The 22,786-nt window shown below is 48.3% G+C and overlaps 1 protein-coding gene across 1 annotated transcript in view; it reads left to right on the plus strand.

The window, feature by feature from the left end:
• Positions 1-220: 220 nt before the first annotated feature.
• LOC146869178 (endoplasmic reticulum protein SC65-like) overlaps positions 221-22,786 on the plus strand; it is a 95,614-nt gene continuing 73,048 nt past the window's right edge. Inside the window, exons 1-2 of the mRNA XM_085642154.1 lie at positions 221-1,067; positions 22,439-22,588. Of these exons, the coding sequence (XP_085498280.1) occupies positions 594-1,067; positions 22,439-22,588 (624 nt within the window). The 5' untranslated portion in view covers positions 221-593. The remainder of the gene's footprint in view (positions 1,068-22,438; positions 22,589-22,786) is intronic.

Genomic DNA, 22,786 nt, shown 5'->3' on the forward strand with positions numbered 1-22,786 from the left:
CTCGCCCTGTTCATTTGGAGGCTTGCCCACCTCTATATGGACGGATGGATTTTGATGGCGCATTGACCAAGTTTACTCGACTCATCTCTCGACAACTTCCTTGGGTTTCTTGGAGCACTAAGACCCTGCAGAATCCCCCGCTCATCCTCCCTCCCACCTTTTACCAAATTTGGGAACAGGAAAAAAAGTTCCAGATGTGCTCTAAACCCTTTTTTCCCCCAACTTTCAATGAACGGAATTTTCGAGCCGGGTGCTACGTGCAGGGTAGCGTGTGCTCGAGACAGGGGCATGAGAGGGCGGCAGGAGGGGGTCGGGGGCAGCAGCAGCACGAGAAGTGGCAGCAGGGCCAGGGCAGTTCAGCTGCACCGAGGCAGAAGCAGCAGGGAGGGGGGGGGGGCAAGGGCACCCAGGGCATGATGAGTGACAGCAAGCTGGTGCCTCCAAAGTGACAGAAGGCACCAGGGCCGGACGGAGCATAGGTAGTGCCTGGGGGCAAGAGGTGCCCCAGGGGGCAGCCAGCAGTGGGTGGACCCTACGGGTGTGCTGCAGGGGCACCCTAGCTTCAGTAAGGTGTTGCCCCACAGCCAGCTGCCATGGACCCCCAGACTCGGCTACATTCCCACCGAAGCCCCCGCCTCGCCCTACTCTGGGCTCTGCTGCTCTCACTGGCGCCCCCCTGCGCCCGGGCGCAGTACGAGAAGTACAGCTTTCGGGGCTTCTCCCGAGCGGACCTGGCGCCCCTGACGGCCACCTACAGCCTGGCGCTGGAGCACTACGAGGGCGAGAGCTGGAGGGAGGCGGTGCGGCTCCTGGAGCACAGCCTGCGTCTGCACCGCCTCCTGCGGGACAGCGAGGCCGCCTGCGGCCGGGCGTGCGGCCCGCGGGGGGCGGCCCGCACCTCCGAGTCCCTGGAGGGCTGGCACCGGGAGCTGCTGCCCACCGCCGTCTGCTGGAGGGAGTGCAAGCAGGGCCTGCCCGCCTTCCAGGTGCCCTACCCCGGCCGGGACACGCTGCGGGACTTCCAGCGGAGGGAGCCCTACCAGTACCTGCACTATGCGCTCTTCAAGGTGAGTGCAAGGATTCTAGGCGCTATGGAGGAGCACACAATGGATGCCGCTCCTAAGTCACAATGGACTTTCGAAGTTCTGTAGACACCTTGACGTCTGCGTATTATTTACTGGTGCTGGGTAGAGTTTCCAAGAGTTGGGAGCTGTGTGTGTTCTTTTAAGCGCTGCATAAGCCCAAAGTGAACTTCCCTTAAATGCTTTAGAATCGAATATACGCTACTTGGAGTGCCAGGCATGTCTGTATACTTTAGTGGGTAGTGGGCACTCGCCTCTGCCATGTAAATGTATTAAAGTCCCAGCATAGGAGCCTTGAGGTAACATGTGATTTGTAAGCATTATAAAGCCATCTGATTAATATATGACAAGCGCTTCGTAGGTGCTTTGCTTTTAAGGCCTTGCTAAAGACAGCTGTAGTTGTCTACAACACCTGTTGCTCAGAATCCATCAATGTATACATAGAATGGCTTTGGCTCCGCCCTAAATTAGTAAAGCTCTAACGCCTCATACTATTGGCTGGGCGGAGCCTCCTTTACATTGTTGTGCACGAGGAACTACTTCACATCTTCAAGATACACAAAGTCGTCATACATGCATTCCTTTATCCGGTATGTACAAGTTATGCGGAATCGTATTTCTTATTTATACTGCAACACATTATTAATTATGTATGTATGTATGTGCGGTCTTATATAGCGCTCAAATTACCCTTGGGCATCTCGGCGCTTGCATTGGGAACCCGTCCTGGTTTTTCCCTATGAGATAACCCGTACTGGGCATCCCCAAGGTGAAAGCCAGGCATCCCGCCGCGGGGGGCCGTTGTGGAGATTAAGCAAGCTTGTTGCCCAGAGCTGCATAGTGTGAACTCGTGCTTAGAGTAGGCACCGAAGCGAGAATTATCGAGTCCGTGGACAATTGGGCTCCAGACCCTGCCGCGTCGGGAATCGAACCCTGGTCTGACCTCTGCTTCAGGGTATGCCTCCTCTAACCAGTGCCTCAGTGTTAGCCTGACCCGAAGATGGCACCATTGTTCTCTTACTTTAGGGTGCCTGACACCAAGATGGCTGCACATAAATGCCAGACTTCTATCTGCTTAACAGCATGGCTCCCTCTCACCATGCCACTGGGATGAGGTCTGGCTGCGCCTTTTCATCCTGCTGCGAGGCTGCTGGTTTATATCTTCTCTCCAAGATGTCCGTGCTTCCAGCTCTGGATCTCTCGGACCTGAGATGCCCATCTGTCTTTAGATGTACCTGTTGCATCCATGCCATCTTGCTGCCAGGACCGCGCTCCTCTTCAGTGCAACCAGTGCCCATGAAGCTCTCCACCGTGCTACTTCTCATATTAAGAGCATCCCTAGGCCCTTTTCGCACTGATGCTGGGCCTCTCACAACCACAAAGCTAACTGGTCTGGCTTGTGACGCAAGTTTGCCAGCCAGGTCTATTGGCTTTGATAATGCTTGCCATTTTGTAAGGCGTTTGAGCACTGAAACTACAGTTTACTTTTAATCATTTGAAGGAACAACACATGGGGCCTTATTTAGAGTTTGGATGACTGGATACTCTGTCACAATTGTGGAGGATGTCCCATCCGCCCATTGCTTAATTTGTGAATAATGAAGTGCTGGGGCCCTTGTCAGGAGGCCACTGCAGCCTACACCACCCATAGCCCCTGCGAGCCCTACCAATGACAGTACCAACCCAGCTGCTAACCAGCCCACTCCTACCAGTGCGACACTTCAAGGCCCCAAAGCTGTAAGATTAGTATGGGTGGAAGGTGATTGTCATTTTTAATATATGTTGAATTAGTAAACAATGTTGTTGTGCTCACTCTAAATCGGGCACACAGCCCACCATGTGGCAGACTGTCATAAGTGCTGGCGCTGCATATTAAGTGCCAGTGCCAAGCACAGTGCCCACCGTGTTACAAGTACATAATAGCCTTAGAATCTTATAGTAAATAAAGATGGGATATCTGCCTCTTATGAAGGCCCATAGTCTCTGTGAGCATCAGAAAACCAAAGATACCCTAATTCTATATGCGTATCTTATATTTGTACAGCGCAAGTCCAGCTGAGAGGAAGCAGAACTTTCTGTAGGGTTAAAGGTTTCCGAAAGTGTCTGGCTTCCTCTTCTGGTGTACTGTGCTTCAAAGCCTGGAGCAGCGGTGGGCTGTCTTGGTTGACATGTAGACGTCGGTTCAGATTCTGGGCACAAGGATGGTGAAATCCTGTCACTTTATTATTTTTATTTTTTTACTTTTTTGCACTTTGGCCTTATGGTGTCCTGGCCACACTGGAGTTGGTGAGCTTGTCCGTCAGTAGGTGCGGTGCCTGTTTGATGACTGCTTGGTCAAGATGGTGCTTGGTGGGGGCCAGGTGTACATTTGTGTCCAAGTCTGACATATCCACGACGCCCTGTTCAGAAGGATTCAAGCACTGTCTCTTCTGGATTGTAAAGTGACCAGAAGCACACATGGCGTCAACGCACGAGAACAGATGCACATTGTAACAAAGGAAGCACATATAACCGATATGTTAACTATTTAACTCTAATCTTGGGTTCTGGAGGAGTGCGGTATTTGCTGCAAAGTGGTTCATCACCTCCTCAATTGTAATAAGCGCTATACAATTACAATTTCCGGGTCCAATACTTAAAAATAAAAGTTAAAATAGCGTCTCTTCAACAATTAATGTCTATTAGTGACACCCATGCACTTTATTTTATTTCACCTTTGTACCAAAGGAGAACACATTGCGTTATTACTTCATGTGTTATGATTATTATTTGACACAAATACCACATTTTTTTACATTCCTACAATGTCCAGTTTAGTTTAATTGACTGCTTTTTGTATCCCCCAAAGGCTGTCTTCCGACAGCAAATAAACCCCGCGGCTCCCACCTGCGGTAAGTGTGTGGCCGGGGCTCAGAGTATAGGGTTTCACGGTGAGAATACAAGGGGGCTTTTGTAAGCCTCGGCTGCGTGTCTCGGTGCCACGCCCACCGTGCCACGTGTACTTTCTTGCACACATTGCCCATTCTGTGGGACGCCCGATTCACTCAGGCGCCTCGATGCCCTCGTTGAGAGCGGTGCTCGGCGCGTGAGGGGAAGGAGATGACAGAATCATAGACGCGCATTCATTCTGTAACACAAGTTGTTAATATATGTTGATTCTTTCATTTAAATGACACTAGAGCCGACGTGTGAGACTTTAGGTGAGCTAAAAAAACACTTAAAGCTGTGAAATACATTTCCTAAAACAAACCCCCTCCGAATTTTGAGCTTAACTGGCGCTTATCACACTGAGGTCTACCAGTCCATTTGGACGTCACACATATGACCGCACCGCACCCCCACCCCCTCCAACTCTCTTGTCTCTTAACGCTTAGTTGGCTGTACAGTTTAGCTGTGTTCTTGTAGCGTCTCTTTCTTACCTTTGTGCAATGCCCCCCTTCTCTGGAATCCGGAGGTCAAAGGGCAGCAGCCCAGACCTAAGGGGCGCATGCAGTGTCTGGGGATGTGCGGTGCACCCCCCCCCCCCCCTCCCATGCAGACAGGAGCCGAAGAGCGGTGCTGGCCTCTCCTCTGCTGTTCACCCCCTCCCCCAGGCCAGAGCTGTAGAAGGGGGGCGGGGGGGGGGGAGGGGATGCCACGTCACACATCGAAGGACCTCAGGGGCCAGGGCTTTAAACAGGGAGAGAACAGAGAGAGACAGCGACCTGCCCATGTCTGTCAGTCAAACCTGTCCAGACGGAGACAAGACACCCGATGTCTCTGCCACATGCGCCTCGCTCCACTCAAGTTTCCTTTTTGATCTGTTCATCAGGAATATATTGACTAGGCGCCCCCCTCGCCTAGAAGTGGGGCGCCCCCCTCGCCTAGAGGAGGGGCGCCCTTAGTCGCGCCTGAAACCAAGCTTCAGTTGAGGGGATGGTTTGGGTGGTCCGATTACGCGATGACGTGTGGTATACGTTTGGAAACCGAAACTTATCTCATTGTGTTATAGAGAAGTGTGGCTCAATGGTTAGAGCGGCAGACCCTGATGCAGAGGTCTAGCCCGGGACCAGGGTTCAATTCCCCGTCTCGGTGGGTCTTGGGCTCAAAAATTCCACGGACCTGATAATTCTCGCCTCGGTGCCTATTCCAATCATGGAGTCCCACTCTGCAACTCTGGGCAATAGCTTGCTTAATCTCCACAACGGCCCCCACAACGCTAAGGATGCCTGGCCTCCACCTTGGGGGTGCCCAGGAGTGGACGCCTCACAGGGAAAGCCAGGATGGGTTCCACAGCGGTATTTGTACAAGCGCCTTGAGACCCTTGCGGGTGAGTAGTGCGCTATACAAGTATCAAATTTACATAAGGCGGCGTCCCTGGGGTCACCTCCTCTTTGTCTCTGGACCCAGGGAAGCCGCAAGAACGTCGGAAACCACCCGGCAGAAGAGAAAGGCAGAGCGCTGGCAGTTAACACCAAAGGGGGCATGCCCAGCAATGGAGGTTCAGCGACTGGATGAACCCCAAGAGGGGGTAGGGTGGAACTGTGCAGTGGATAGGCAGGGAGGGGACTGACCTGCCGGTGGTCCTGTCTCTACTGCCCTATCCCGCAAAGTATGGATTGTGTGGACTCTTTGGGAGGCTGCCTGTGTTCAGGTACCTCGGTGGGCCGGTGCACTATGCGGTGCCCAGTATTTCAAGCAATTCAATGTTTGCTGTAGCGCGTTGGGGCCTCTCGGCACAATGTGCGCAGCTGAGTGGGTCGGCCGAGTCGGCCAACAAATAATGTTATGCCTAATTTCCTTACTACCTTTGACATGTGGCAATGTTTGCTGTAGCGCGTTGGGGGTCTACCGGCACAATGTGCGCAGCTGAGTGAGTCGGCCGAGTCAGCCAACAAATTTAAGTACGTGTATGGCGAAGCTGAAATCAATTCTAATGTTATGCCTCATGTCTTACTGCCTTTGACATGTGGATGTCGCAGAAAGTCTGTTGCTGTGTTTCATGATATATATCCAAGTAGTACTTTACTCCCGTAGTGCTTGTGTAGATTTATATGGTTTGATGTGAATAAAAGTCTACGCCTTGGACAACATAATCGATGTTTGGATATTCTTGGGCCCAGCGGGCGATGAGGGGTGTCAGAAGTGAGGGGGAGTGAGGGTTTCATTGTGCGCGTACTATATAATCGGAAGGTTTCTCTGCTGCTCTTCACGCGGGCTGAGGCCCACAGACCCCTTTAACGGCAGTTTATGTCTCCTGTCCTTCGCTGTGGTGTTCACCGGGGGGCATTTTTCCTCCATGCTGTTCACTTTGAGTTGGAATAAATTAGTAACTAGTCATGTCCGAATTTGTGGCCCCTGGTGATGGGGGCCGCAGTGCATGCACACTTCAGTGTTTAAGGGGACAGACCGCTTCTGTTGCAGAGAAACTGAGGTGCACTGAAGTTGAGAGACTCTCGAAGAGAGGGGGGGCAGGTGTATGGATGGGCCACAAACAGGGACGCTCTCCCAAACCAGGGGGCCACAAACAGGGACGCTCTCCCAAACCAGGGGGCCACAAACAGGGACGCTCTCCCAAACCAGGGGGCCACAAACAGGGACTCTCTCCCAAACCAGGGGGCCGCAAACAGGGACTCTCTCCCAAACCAGGGGGCCGCAAACAGGGACTCTCTCCCAAACCAGGGGGCGCAAACAGGGACGCTCTCCCAAACCAGGGGGCCACAAACAGGGACTCTCTCCCAAACCAGGGGGCCGCAAACAGGGACTCTCTCCCAAACCAGGGGGCCACAAACAGGGACTCTCTCCCAAACCAGGGGGCCACAAACAGGGACTCTCTCCCAAACCAGGGGGCCACAAACAGGGACTCTCTCCCAAACCAGGGGGCCACAAACAGGGACTCTCTCCCAAACCAGGGGGCCACAAAGAGGGACTCTCTCCGAAACCAGGGGGCCACAAACAGGGACTCTCTCCCAAACCAGGGGGCCACAAACAGGGACTCTCTCCCAAACCAGGGGGCCACAAACAGGGACTCTCTCCCAAACCAGGGGGCCACAAACAGGGACTCTCTCCCAAACCAGGGGGCCACAAACAGGGACTCTCTCCCAAACCAGGTGTTTATAGTGAGAAGGGGCTCCACTCACAGCTGGAGATCTACTCCCACAAGATGACTCCACATTTCTTGATATACAGGTTTTTAGGCATGCACAATAAATCAATTGGAAATGTGTCTTTTGAATTTCAACTTCCCAAACCCTACTCTTCTCGAAATAGCGGATGCTAGTAAAACAGCAAAACAGGACACTCCTGCCTTTAGAAAGAACAGTTTTGCGAACCTTTCCAGGGCAGTAAATACCCCAAACGTTCGTGATTGCCGCAGGGTTACACGTTTGAGGGCGTTGTTGCATTTTCAGGGTCACCCTCCATTACCAACCAAGACCATTGGGGAGAAAAACAGAATACGAATAGACCTTTCATTGTCGTAAATGCCCTTTGTGCTCTAAAAATGCATCAATGTTGAATGCATTGAACCACATTGCACGTTTCTTTCTCTGTGCGTCTTAGGGAGGCTTAGGTGCCCCCAAAGCTCACTTTTATCTGGTAGAGTCTTCTTTTCAGGAGCAAGCAGGGTGCCCGAAATGGACAACACAATGCAAACCACTGTCCAGTCCAATAAATCCAGGACATTAAAATGTAATGAAGACAAATCACGAAAAATGTAAAAGCGAGGTAAATAATAAAAATACTTGTTCCTTTAATAAACAAAGCCGGACCTTGAGTTATGAAATGAAAAAGATGTTCAGGGTCTCCACACACATGGTGCACCCAGAAATATTAACTGTAAATGGAAATCATTTGCGTAGTTGGGGGTTACCCTCAATCAGTGTCTTACAAAGCACGACTACTCACCCGGGAGGGTGGCACGGTGCTGGGGTGGAGGACGGGGCTGGGTCTGAGGTTCAGTCGAAGAGCCAGGTCTGAGGTCTTTCCTGAATTGTGGCAGCGATGCTGATTGCCGGAGGTGCAGAGGCAGTGAGTTCCAGGTGTTCACAGCGAGGTAAAAGAAGGATCTTCCTCCAGCCGTGATCTTGCGGATTCGTGTGACAGTGGCCAGGGCCATATGGGCAGAGCAGAGATGTCTGGTGGGAGTGTAGAAGGAGAGGCAGTGGTTGTGGTATGCAGATCCGGCATAGTGGAGGGCTCTGTAGGTGTATGTGAGAAGCTTGAAGGTGATTCTCTTGTTGAAAGGTAGCCAGGGAAGGTGTCTCAGGTGGCTGGTGATTTGGCTGCGGTGTGGGATGTTCAGGATGAGTCTGACGGTGGCATTCTGGATGGTCTGCAGTTTTTTGGGGTAGTTTCTGGGTGGTGCCAGCGTAGACTGCGTTGCCGTAGTAGTCTGCTGCTGACGAGTGTATGGGTGACCGTGTTCCTGGACTCAGTGGGGATCCACTTGAAGATCTTACAAAGGATTCGGAGATTGTGGAAGCAGGAGGACGAGACGACATTGATTTGTCAGTTCATTGAGAGCGAGGAGTCCAGGATGTTGCTGAGGTTTCGTGTGTGGTCCGTGGGTGTGGGGGGGATTCTGTGCGCTGTGGGCCATCAAGAGTCATCTCAGGCGGAGGGGAAGGAATCCAGGAGGCGGACTTCGATCTTATCTAAGTTAAACTTGAGGCTGCTGTCCTTCATCCAGTTGGTGAAAGCCGTTGTGGACGTTGCCCCTGGTGGCTGTGGGTTTGCTTGTGAGGGAGAGAATCAGCTTGGCGTCGTCGGCGTAGGAGACAATGTTGAGTCCATGGCTTCTAAAGATGGCTGTATGTGGGGCCATGTAGATGTTGAAGACGGTGGGGCTTAGGGAGGATCCCTGAGGCACTCTGCAGTTGATCTCTGGGGGTTGTGATTTGAATGGTGGAAGTCTGACCCTCTCCGTTTGGCCGGTGAGGAAGGACTGGATCCATCTTAGGGCTTTAATGTTGATGCTGGAGTCGTGGAGTCTTGCGCAGTGGTTGTGATGGGAGACGGTGTCAAAGGCGGCTGAGAGGTCCAGGAGGATGAGAGCTGCAGTCTTGCCTCGGTTGAGTATGGTGCGGCTGTCGTCTGTAGGGGCGAGGAGAGCGGTCTCACTGCTGTGGTTGCTTCTGAAGCCCGATTGGGAGAGGTCCAGGATGCTGTCCGTTTAGACGAACTTGGAGAGTTGGGCATTGATGGCTTTCTTAATGACTTTGGCTGGGAAGGGGAGCAGAGAGAAAATGTGGCATGTATTTGTCCTTCCGGGAACAGTGTTGGACTCCCACTTCTGAAGAATGTGACAAAGTGAGATGGCTAACTCCAAGGGACTAGCCAGCCTAAAGGGTACTTTAGCTGACTGAACGTGATGACTTCAACCCGCAGCACTGGGGGATATCAGAGGGATTGTAGTCTGTGGTGACGCTCAAGAGAAAGAACCGAGTGAACACACTCGATGCAACTTGTAGGCGGATGTTTGCTCTGCTAATCGTTTTAGGTGTGCATTATCTCTGCTAACTGTTCTTTTATGGCACTTAGGTCCTTTTTTAGAGTTTGTCGGACAGGATACTACTTCACATATATGGCAGATGCATTATAGCCTATGATACTTGGGGTACGATGGATGAAATATCTACCAATTTTTGATGGAGTTTCCATCAGCTAGCCTCTAAAAAAAAGTCAGTGTCAGAGAAGAAATGACACTGGGCAGGACCAACAAAAGGGGGTGGTGTAGTTGGGCTAATGGTCCTAGGCCCCACTCCAATCAGGGCCACAAACCTCTGCTGAAAACATCTGTAAATCATGGCTCATAATAAAATGAAGATAACAATGAATAAAAAACGTTACCAGAGCACACATATAAGTCCCAATACTACTGATTAGACCATGATACGTCAGTAGTAAAGGTCAACAAAAGTTAGCCGACACGTGTTTCGTCTTCAAGAAATTTCTCAAGGCTGGAAAAAGTGTACATAAGAGGCTCATATTACCGTGCTTTTTGATGACGACGCAACTGCGGTATGTGTCTCCTGCCTGCTCTTTTCTTTCTACTCTTTTTTTGTTTTTGTCTATTCCCTATGAATTGGATATGGGGCAATCATTTATCTCACTTTCATCATCTGTTCATCCTTTTTCTGCACGGGTGATTTCTCCAGTTCAATTATATTTAACCTATAGGTCAATCCCAAATGGATTGCCCTCTATTTTTCACGGTAATACTAGCCTTTTATGCACACTTTTCGCAGCCTTGAAAAAGTCTTGGAGACGAAACACTTGTTGGCTTCCCTTTGAAGATGTATTGTAATGGTTCATGAAGATTTGAAGAAGAATAAAAGTCAAGACTATTCATAAACTTTTGTCGACCTTTACCTCTGACATATCATGGTCCAATCAGTACAGTTGGAACTTTTATGTCTGCTTTAGTACCATTTTGTTCGTAAATTTACTTCGCTGGGATCTTGCTTCAGAATGGATTTTTCGCCCTTGGTGGTAGGGGGTTGGTAATAGGAGAGCACCACCATTGGGACATTTTCTTTTCTTTTGAACCTCATTTCTTCTGATGCCGGCCATGCATTTGTGGAAAAATATGTCTATTTTCTTGCCATTTGCTTTGCCATTTCTTGCGCTTCACCCTTCCTTATGGACTCTCTCCCAGTACCACAAACGCTCTGGGGCTTCATGTCTTGATTTGCCTCATTCCTGCACGGACGCCCACACCCTGTTCATGCCTCAGTCAGCCACAAACTGACCAACTCATGCTCAAACCAGTCAAACAGGGAGTTTCCCAGATGCTTATCGTCTGCACCCTGCGCGCTACACCCTGCAGGGACCCAACAGCTACCACCTGTGGATTTATCAGATTGACCACTACTTGTTGTGTAATCACTATGCCCTGCGGGGCCCAACAGCTACCATCTGCTAATCTGATCCATGTGAGACCGGTTCAGCAGGGAGTTCCCCGTGTGGTTTATTGCCTCCATCCTGCATGCTGCACCCTGTGGGGTCTCAACGGCTGCCCTCTACTGATATAATCAGAATAACCTCTGCTCGTATGATTATCGTATTTTATCAATGTCACCACCGTTTTATAATCATGGTTCCTTTGTTCTCTTTGCTCGCCTGGGGTAAGGGTGAGGGGTATAAGAGATACTGAACTGAGGATCCGGCAGACTGCCTCCTCAGACAGCTATGGGTGTCTGTTGCTGATGCTCTCTCTCATGAGATCAGAATAAATATCTTTTCTCTCCGTACTCCAGTGTTGGTCTCAGTTTGTATTCCGGACCCGTGGACGAAGGGTGACCCTGCACCTTTGGGTGATCTTCTTTTGGGACCCCCAAATCCACACATTAGATGAGCAAACAATATTGCATACCCACCAGTTTGTTATTGTCCAAAGATAACAATGAGACCGAGCAGTCTCGCTCTTATTCCCTTTGTAAAGCGAATTGAGATTAAACTTTCAGGGGGGAAAGGCAAAGGCCCCAGAGCCACTGACTAATCTCACTGACACTTTAGAAAAAATTAAACTTAAAATAAAAGCTTTAAGGAAATTGGCCTGGTTTAAAAAATGGTTTCTTTATTTAAAAAGCTGTCACAAGCATGTTGGAAGCCACCCTATGATTGTGGCCGACTGCAGTGCGTCCCAATTTGTCCCCTCGTGTTTGTATGGTCCAGTTCAATTTGCTTCGGATATGGAGAAAACACTGTTCTCCACTAATAATCGTATAGGCCCAATAGGTTTAGAGGGAGAGACTGTGCGGCTGCCCTCTTGCGGTGAAGCACATCCGTGTAAACGTAGTCCCACCTGTCCTGAGTGCCAGAACAGTGTTTTCTCCATATCCGGAGCAAATTGAACCAGACCTTACAAAAACCAGGGGACATTGCTCTGCCTGTCTTGGAAAACAAAGGGATTCTCCTACTCTATTGGTCCTGATGAAAGCCACCGACCCGTTGGGTCGCAAGTATGCTGAAACATTATATATCCCAAATACACACACACCTTCACTTTTAACCTTACCCCTATCTAGGTTCTTAATAAATCATTTTCTTCTAGATAAGAGGTAATTTTAAATCTCCTACTCTGATGCGGATCCCAAATAATTTCTTCGATCAGAGATATTACCTCCTGGTGGAGGAACAGACCTGATGATGACGCTATCAGTTACCAGTACGCCAGTGGCAAAGCATATATCACTGACCGAAAATAGCTGTTGAGGGTCCCTCAGATTTTTCTAATAGGGATCCCTCTAATACACATGATCCCACTTCCGTTTTGATATTTTGTGAAACAATCCATCCTCATATATAAATAAACATATTCTTCTAAGGTTTTTCTCTGCGTATCCAGTGGTTTTTCCAATCTACTTTTCACACAAAACACACACCGTAGGCCATTCTGTGGGAGTCTGTGGTAATAATGAGGTCACTCCGCTGCAAGGTAAGGAAGCACTTCAACTTTTATTCAGAGCAACCTGCCCATCTCGGTCAGGCACAAACCCCCCCAACGTCCGACATGGGATCCTATGATGTCATCGCTCCAGGCAGCATGACATCAACGCAGTACATGCGATCGACAGGAACAAGATACACTAAAGAACACCGCACAGGTACCACAAATACAAAATGTGAAGGAAAGGAAACCGACAACTGGGGAAAAGAGGGCAAGATAAACTAAGACACCACGCACACAAGACACAATACAGCAAACACACAACACATAATTATCTGACCAGGGTGGACTAAACACTAGAGGGAAAAACTAACCCAGAACATAATCATCCGACCAGGCTGGGACGTCTGCTCACCCGCACTCCACTCGTGCTATAATCCTCACCACTCACTGCTGCATTCGAAGCCCTCCTAGTGTCTGTGTCTTGAGGTCTCACAAACTCATTGTCATCTATGAGGGACCAGCCAGGACTACCACCTTGCTCCTGAGACATGGGAACAACAACAAAACCTTGCTCTTTCTTTCTAAACAAAGCTACTCTTCTGAGATTTCAAGTTTGGTCATTTTCCAGTCTGACCCAATTGCCACCCTCCTCCTCCTCTCTTTATGGACCATGAAATTTGTATAAACCTCCACTGACTCCACCCGGTTTGACATTTACCCAATCGTCAACACTAATCAAACCTGGATCTTTGTGAGAGGTTTTGAGATTTGTGTTGGCCTTGGCATCACACTCACGCAACTGTGTACCATTATCCGTGATTAAGCTCGAGGGTATGCCTTCCCTTCTGAGTATTTCCCCCCAACACAGAAAAGATCGCCCTAGTGTTGATAGACCTCATGAAAACAACCTTTGGCCACCACGATCTAACATCTACTAAAACTGCTACTACCTTTCATGCTCCGGATGGGAGACAAATAAGCCAATGAAATCCAAGCACAGTTTTTCTCACACGCACTCAGCCGCATTTACAAGCTCATTGTGCTCAGACACCCCAAAGCCAACTTTAAGCCTTTTTCTGAGTTCATGCATGTCTCACATTTCTCCACCCACGCCTTGGTCTGAGCATCCATCCCAGGCCACCACAATTGGTCCTTGAGTCTCTTAATGGTAAGAGTTTGGCCCAAATGACCTTCACGAGCTAGCCGCACAAGTTTTTCCCTCACAGCTGTAGGCCGCACAAATCTTTTGTTATGCATGATAAGATCATTCTTCACTAGGGATAGTTCTTTCAGTACATTATGAAACGCTCTAACTGCCTGCGGTAACGTGCTTTCTCTTCTCGAATCGCCTTTGAGTAACTCTCTCACCACCCCAAGGACCTCATCAGATTCCATGGCTGCCTTCCACTCACTCATGGGAACACACCGGTGTAGACTCTCAATCGCATCCTCCACATCAGCTACTACTTCTTCTGTTTCAAAAGTGCACTCATCGGCTGACGTATTGGGCAAACAAGATAAACAGTCTGCTACACTATTCTTCCAACCTGGTAGGTATTCAATTATGTAATTGTACTCATGTAACTTTGCAGCCAACCTAGCTAAACAACCTGAACACCTGGTAGATCCATTGGGTCCTAACACTTGCAATAGTGGTTCATGGCCAGTTCTCAGAACAACTTTCCCACCCCACAAAAACACACGGAAATGGTTGTTAGCCCATGCTGCTGCTATCGCTTCGCACTCAATAATTCAATAATTTCCCCCCGCTTCAGTTAAGAACTGCAACACAAAAGCCACAATTTGCGCAGAACGTCCATGCACCTGAGACAAAATGGCCCCTATACCATGCACACTGGCATCAACGGTTAGAAACTTTCTTAAACCACATTGAAAAGGAACCAACAAATTAGCGTTTACAATGTCCATTTTGAGTTGCTCACACTTCAGCTATTGCATTTTTCCCACTCAAACTTCTTTCCTTTTTAAGTATGTCCCGCAATGGAATGGACTTTTCAGCAAAGTCCCTCACAAACTTAATATGTCTTTGTCACTGGGAACTTGAGCATTAACAACTGCGGTGATCAAATTCAACTCAGGCTTTATACCTTCCCCAGTAATCAAATGGCCTAGATACTCCACCTCCCTGACTAGAAACTTGCATTTGTCCTTATGCAGGGTCATGCCTGCATCCGCTAGACGACTTAGTACCTGCTGCAAAAACCTGTTGTGCTCAGAGACATCCTTGCCAAAAATAAGTATGAAAGAAGACTACGTTAGTGATATCAGCCAACACACATGTCATGAGCCTCTGAAACACACTGGCAGCTGATGATAGTCCAAAAGGTAATCCATTGAACTGATATACACCTTCAGTGGTAATGAAAGCTGTCAAGTGCTTTGAGTCATGATGTAATTTCACCTGACGGTAGGCACTTATAAGGTCTATTCTGGAAAACGTACAATCGGATACCGGAGATAACAATTAGTTGATATTAGGCAGTGGAAAACAGTCCATCACTACTCTTTGTTTAGGCTACGCAATTCCACACAAAACCTAAGAGACGAATCCGTCTTCTTGGTGATCACAACCGGCGATATCCATTGGGATGCTTCTATTGGTTTGATGTTTGTCTCTGAGCATTTGATTGATGATGGACTTGACTCCAGGGCGAGTAGCTAGCAGAACTTTCCTAAGACAGTGCCTTACGGGAAGGGCATCCTCCTTTAAAACTTATGTTGGTAGTCTTTGAATTTGCTGATATGATCCTCGAACAAACTTTTAAACTCCTTGACTAACTCTTCCCGCTCTTCTTCTTCAACTAACAACACTTGTTCTCTGTCTCTAGGATTTACGATGATGTACAGATCGTACTGGTGGGACCACCCTAACATTGGAGGTCCAGATACCGCCACATGAACTTTACCCTTCGTCGTGCGACTTTTCAACACTATCTCTGCAGTGAAGGACCCCATGACACCAATGTCAGCTCCCTGATACCCTTTCAGCACTACATCTGAAATTTCCATTTTTAGGTCGAGGACTACCGGTCTGCCGAAGGCAGAACCGGAAGTCGAGATTTAATGTTTCCTAGAGTGGCTCCTTAGCCCGCCTCTCTTTTTGCCTCTCCTCCATTGGCTGGCTTCCTAAACGGAGGCCCGCCATTGGAAGAGAGCCGTCCCTCCAAATAGGCTCCGTCTTTTTCAGATTCGGGGGCGTGTTCCTTGCTGTTCTTTCCACTTTTTAGCCACGCCCCTTTAGAAAAGCAGGAACACGCCCTCGAATCTGAAAAAGTTTCGAAGCTTCCATCCGCCATTTTTTAGGACTCACCAGAAGCTCCGAGGGCGTTGCAGGCGTTTGTCTCCTACAGGGGTAGACTTTCGGACGAAGTGGAACACCAGATCAGGGAAGGCTGAAATGTCAGGTAATTCCTAGCTCTTTATTGTGGGGGTGAGCGGATTGCCGGCCCTGACGCAAAGCTTGTCCCCTGATGCCAAAACATGGCCTGTGACCCGGGGCAGTGAAGGGTGGTACAACGCGTGTGTAAGCAGGGCAAAGTGAAATGATGCAGCCGCCATAAACTTGGATTATTAAACTGAATCCCATCCGTAGTTTTTACACCTAGTTTTACCACAATATAAACTGTTCTTACTCCTGGGCCAGTGTGACGTTTACATCTCATTGGCTGATGCCCACGCTGAATTGGACCACACCATTGTCCTTCCTCCAATTAGCTTGCAGGGGAGTAAGGGGATCGTGGTCATTGGTGCACACGCGCAGTTTTCAGAAAGTACACAGGACAAGAAAACCCGAGAAAGAGAAGCGAATGGAAACCCCCGCCCGAGCACTGCTGCCTCCCCCTCGGTTCTCGTCAGGCGCGCGCCACATGCCTCGAGTTAGTGCTGGAAAAAACAACTCTTTTCAAGGCGCACGCCACATGCCTCGGGTCACTCCGGAAAAAACACAGCTCTTTTCACACGGCCACAAAACACTGAACACTAGCAAAGCACGGGGCGCCTATCTGTGTACAAGCAGCGCGCGGCCCTCCTCGTGCTGGGCGGTGAGTCACTGGGAGGACGGGAGGCTCCGGGGCAAGACGGGAACCCGGGGCGACCTCAGCAAGGGGGCGGGACCCCACACTGACCACAGCCTCACTCACCTTCATACAGCTTCACTTTTTCCTCCAACACCATCAACCCCTTTGCAAGAAGCTGGTTCTGAAAACAAACCGAAGGAAAACCAGGTTACTAGCGCTGAAAGAATATTGGCGCTATAGTGAACGTTTCTTAGCGCTCCAGAGACTTGTTAGCATGTACTTTGAAACTATTTAAGGTCAGGGTTCAGGGGCTCCCCGGAATACTCCACCACCTGTACATACTTTGAAGCACTGACCACACACGGTCTCAAGCTTTGCCCTTACATTTTTTATTCATTAATTCATTCAGGGTGTTTTATATGGCGAGAACAAGACTCGAGGGTATCAGAGCGCTGCACATATGATTGAAAGAGCACAAAGCTAGCCAAATAACTGAAAACAGGAAGGAAATCAACACCTTAACTAAAGCATTGATCAAAAGCCGTATTGAGTGTTTATTGGTGGGGGCTGTTAGAGCCGCAGGTCTGGGTGGAAAGAACCCCCTTTACACTGGAGGTTCATGTACAGCTGTGCACTCACACCGCATGCAGTGCAGGGACACGGCCCGAAGGTGCCTTCGCACAAACAAGGAACCGGTCAGATCGAGGGATGGAGGCACACCACAGCCCCACGGAAGGCCACTACAGAACTGGCTCTCTGCTCCAGGAGCGCCCTCAGCTCTGCGCCCCCCCTGCAGACTCCCTTTTACAGCTGGGAGCGCCCTGGACTTCAGAGCCCGCGCCGTCAGCACAGCGTCTCACTGAGGGCACGGGCGGGGCATTAACCCCTCTCTCCCAGGCGAGCCTGCGCCTCCCTTGTGTGAGGCCACCCTCCCATCCACTCCTGAAGCCTTGGTTGGAACTAGGCAAGGACCCTGCATCCCGCCACTGCAGGTGTGTGCGTTTCTGGGGATGGGAAGCAGCGCAGTAACACCATGCACAATGTGAACAAGCCATTATGCAAATATAAATCACACCCGACAACATGAATTTCAGCCAGCCACCCCATCAATGGTTAATATTCACAGCCGGGTGTATTTACTGCCTTCATAATAAATATGAGTTAGTGAATATAGCACCAATACTCACCCCGCCCCAAAAAACAGCAGAAACAGTCCTTGGCACCCAAGCAGTCCCCAATATCCTAGCAATTTACTATTCGGAAGCCCACCGTCAGTGTAATCGAATTTAAAAAGTTTGTGGGCACACGTCATATTATATTTCAGATTTCATAATGTTTTCGAAAATTCTAATTCGCCATCACAGAGTTTTACATACTTCTGAGATAAAAAGGCTTAGAAATCACATTTGAAATTGAGTTAAAATGTGTTGAGGTGTGTGCTGCAGGCAGTAAAACTTTTTTTTAAATCCAGGTGAAAAAGTCTAGTGTTTGGGGGTCTGTTGCCCTTTCGCCAGAATTTTGTAAATTTTTTGCAGTTTTATGTAGCGCTACGTCGACCGGAGCTATTGGAGGGCATTACTGTTCACCAGTTCCATTACACATGGTTTATTCGTTTTTGTAGCCACGAGGAGATTAAGTAATTTGTCTCGAATCACAAGTGGTTGAGCAGACGCCGAGATTCGAAACCGGTTCCTCAGATTCAAATTCGACGGCGCTGGCCATAACGCCACATCCCTTAACGTCTTCCTAATGTTTACATCTCTTGGTCTTTAGGGTGTTGTAATGTTTCCTATATCTCACTACCTCACAACATCCCTCTCCCTCACTATATCACTGTTTCACTACCTCACTCTCTCTCACTACATAACTCTCTCTACCTCACTACTCCACTCTATCTCACTACCTCCCTATCTCACAACTTCTCTCTCTCAAAACATCACTACCTCACTCTCTAGCTCACAACTTCACTCTCTCACTCACTACCTCAATCACTCTCTATCTCACTACCTCACTCTTTCTATCTCACTAAGGGGCATATCAACAACAACCGGCGATAATTAGCTCTAAGCGCACTTAGCGCTAGGATAATTATCGCCGGCTAGCGTGAACTTTTATCGCTGAGATAGCGTGCTATTAGCAACGCTTATCTCAATAGCGATAAAAATCCTCACGCTAACAGGCTAACGTGAGATTATCGCTGGAAACCCAGCGATAATCTCACGTTACCTTGTTGATAGGGACAGGCAAACTTAGCCATGATATCCTCCTTCCATAGGATATCATGGCTAAGTCTGAAAAATACCAGACGTAAAAAAGCAGCGTTAACCGCGGTTAGCGCTGCTTTTTTTGTCTCTAACAGGGTTAGCGACATTCTTGATAATAGGAGAAATGTTGCTTAGCGACATTTCTCCTATGATTTTACTCTGGAACGCCCCTTTGCATCTCATTAGAGATGCAAGGGGAAGCGTAGAGTAAAAGGGTGCTAACATGCAAATTTGCATGTTAGCACCCTGTTGTTGATAGGGTGCTAGTTTTATCTCTCCTTTTTTGACTTTTAAAGCCAAAAAAGCAGAGATAAAGCCCTTGTTGATATGCCCCTTGCTCACTTTCACTCTCTCTTTCACTACCTCTCTCTCTCTCTCACTACATCACAACATCACTCTATGCTTATATATCACTACCTCACAACATCCCTCTCCCTCACTACCTCACTCTCTATCTCACTACCTCACTCTCTATCTCACTACCTCACTCTCTATCTCACTACCTCACTCTCTATTTCAATACCTCACTCTCTCTCTCTATCTCACTACCTCACTCTCTCTCTGCTAATGCAATAGGTATCACATATGCAAAAAAAGCTAATGCCAATAGAAATGACAATGCCATTTATTTAGGGATACAAAAATGATAAAAAAAATAATGAGCAATACCAATAGCTCTACCTATAATATTGCCGAGACCATTGCATTGTAAATGCTTGTTTCTTTTGACGACAAGTCATCAATGGGTAGAGGAGTTGGCCTAATGGCTAGGGTGGTCGACCTTGAATCTGGGTTTGAGTCCCGGCAATGACGCTGAACATCCTGTGATTCTAGGCAAATCACTTAATCTCCCCGTGCCTAACAAAAAAAAGAAAATGAAAGTGTCCTCATGTAACGCAACTGGTGCTATGTAAAGAGCTCTGATACCCAATTCGGGTCAAGTTTGCGCTATATAAAACTCTGCAAAATACAACAAAAAAATAAATAAAAATCAAACATGTGACTAGGAACAATGGTGTATAAGGAGCCTGAATCTACCATCAACTCGGACACTTTGTCATTAATCTTATAGTCAGCCTTAGGTCGTACTTTCCTTTCTCAGCTTGGTTCTCATCATCTTCCACCATCAACACCTTGTCACTCCCTTCCTCCAGAAAAGCAATTCTTATGCTTGAGGCTTTGCAAACTGGTGAGAAATTACCTTTTCTTCCACATTTATAACAGTCTGTTCCAAAGGCAAAGCAGTTCTTGGAATCCGCCAAGTGTGGGAAACTGCCACATCTATGACCGGACCGGGTGACTTGACTTCTCTGAGTTCAGAGTGGGCCAAGATTTCTCCAAAGTACCTTTCCCTGTGCATCTGGATGCACTCACGGCTTTAAATAGAGTTTTTTTCTTACATCATTAACTAGTTCATCTTCATCCCCTAACCTAGCTACAGCACCATCAGATTTAAAATCTGGTTTTTACATTTCTTTCATGCATCTCTGCGAATCCTCCAGTCTTGGATATTTTTATTGCATCTTTAAGGGTTGGGTAGTACATGGCCCACAGTCCTTCCCGCATCTTCTCGCTACTACATTGCACGATGAGTGGATCCCTGATCATTTCCTCAGTCATGGGGACAAACGTACATTTAGCTGCCAATTCACACAACCGAGCTACAAACTCATTGATAGTTTCCCCAGGTTTCTGCGGTTGTGTATAGAATTTGTGACGTCTCATTACAGTATTAACAGTTTTAGCAATGCGAGTGTGTGACCTCAATTAGCTTCCTTAAAAACATCCTCTATAATGTCACCATTTTGCTCATGAGCTTCAGGTAAGTATTGGAAAATGTGTTGGCCTTCAGTGCCCAAACAACCCACAAAGATTGCCTTCTTCCGTGCAGCTGAGGAGTTGGTACCTCCCAGTGCCACAATATAATTGTAGAAAATTTCAGACCAATCTTCCCATTCGATGGGAGGTTCTCCGTGTTGCGACAGAAATGACAGTGGAACAGTGATCGACTGGCTGATATTCATGTTGATAAAGAAAACTCTTGCTTCCAAAATGAACTGGATGGCGTTGTGAGTGAATAAAACAAGGGTATGAGTGGGAATGTAGGATGTCAGTATGTTATACACCAGGTGAATTGAGCAGGTCAGGGGGTGCATATAGTTCACTTTTCTTTTGAGTAGATAAGGTTTGGCAGAGTCACAAATAAGCTCACACTGTCTCTGGCATTCATGAATAAACCCAGGGAACAGAGGTACAAATGTCCCAGATGCCACACCCCTGGTAAGTGAGTAAGTCAGAAAAACGTGGCTGGGTACTCACCAAGACAGGGCAAGCGTCTCGAAATTTCAAAATAGGACCAATGAAACTAAATAAAGAATCCACGCCTGCTCTCTCCCAAATCACTCGTGCAGGAATATTGAAAGCTTCACCACACAGTGGCAGGCAAGCGCAGGGCATCGTGAAGGTGGCACCACTCCACCGGAAGCAAAGAGGAAGCGGTGTGATAGTCAACGATTCCCTTTTCCAAATAAACATACGCCACTCCACTGGACGCCGCTCCACTGGACGCCGCTCCACTGGACGCCGCTCCACTGGACGCCGCTCCACTGGACGCCGCTCCACTGGACGCCACTCCACTGGACGCCACTCCACTGGACACCACTCCACTGGACACCACACCACTGGACGCCACTCCACTGGACGCCACTCCACTGGACGCCACTCCACTGGAATCCGCCCTGTAGAACACAGGGACCAGCCTTTGCACCATAAACACAGGCCACAGATACATCGGAGCAGCTCTCCAGGCCTCGGTAGAAGCTTCGCTGTGTCCGCTCTCCTCAGATGAGTGCCCGACCAAGGAAATCTCACCTGTCGCCAAATAATGTGGTAATAATGAGGCCACTCTGCTGCAAGGTAAGAAAGCTCTTCAACTTTCATTCATAGCAACCTCCCATATCAGTCAGGCACAAACCGCCCCCAACGTCCGACATGGGATCCTATGATGTCATCGCTCCAGGCAGCGTGACATCAATGGAGTTCCATGCGATCGACAGGAACAAGATACAACAGAGTCATAGCCCCAGGAGCACACACCCACTGCACCACAGGTCCAATGGCCACATTACCTTTAATGCTTTCAACAAGGAAATGCTGTTTTTTCTCTTCAAACGTTAACATTTGGTCCAAACCCTTGAGATATCAGACCCGACAAAATCCATAACTTTTCCTATTTCCAACAGGTCTGTGCAAGAACGGTGCAAGTAAAAATGTGTTCGACTAAAAACTGGGCAAGAGGTTTGAGCTGCAGTTGCCCTGCTTTACATCTGTTTGCATTGGTTGAGGCTTTTATACCTGGCGCACCAGTGCATGTTCTCTTCTGGGGATGGGCACTGCTTATTAATCGATCAGTCAATTTTTGATAAATTTGAAAAAAGCCTGGGTAAATTAGAACAAAACGCTGTGCTTTCTAGATGTTAAAATGCAAGAAATTATAATTATTTAGTGGGCAGATGACAAATTAACATCCAAGACTCTTAAATTTGTCCAAAAACAGAATTGTTTCAGCAACAAAATAAAAATGAAATCCAACGATGTTTCCCCGTGAATCCTGCTTTTGTCAAGTTACCAAAGCCTGTAAACGCTGCAGTTCATGGAGGTCTGTGTGTTTCCCTCTTCTAGGCCAACAAGATCGAAAAAGCTGTCTCAGCGGCTCACACCTACCTGCAGAAGAACCCCAAGCACGAGATGACCTTGAGGTACATGAACTACTACAAGTCCTTGCTGGACGTCGACGAGTTTCTGGTAGATATAGAGGCTCACGCCTACGAAGTAAGTTGAGATTCGATGAGCTCATGGTTATGCTAGAAGGAATTGTAGCCCCTGTGTGTTTGCTTAGTCCAAATAGAGCCAGTAGGTGGCACCAATGGGCACCAGACCTTCTTCTGAGGTCTTGGTGTGACCATAAAAGCCCTGGGCATGTGTTCGTTAGTGGCGACTCGGTCAGAGTTATTTCGTTTATTTATTGAA

This window comes from Triturus cristatus, chromosome 1_1 (assembly GCF_964204655.1).
Source record: "Triturus cristatus chromosome 1_1, aTriCri1.1, whole genome shotgun sequence".
Classification (NCBI taxonomy): domain Eukaryota; kingdom Metazoa; phylum Chordata; class Amphibia; order Caudata; family Salamandridae; genus Triturus; species Triturus cristatus.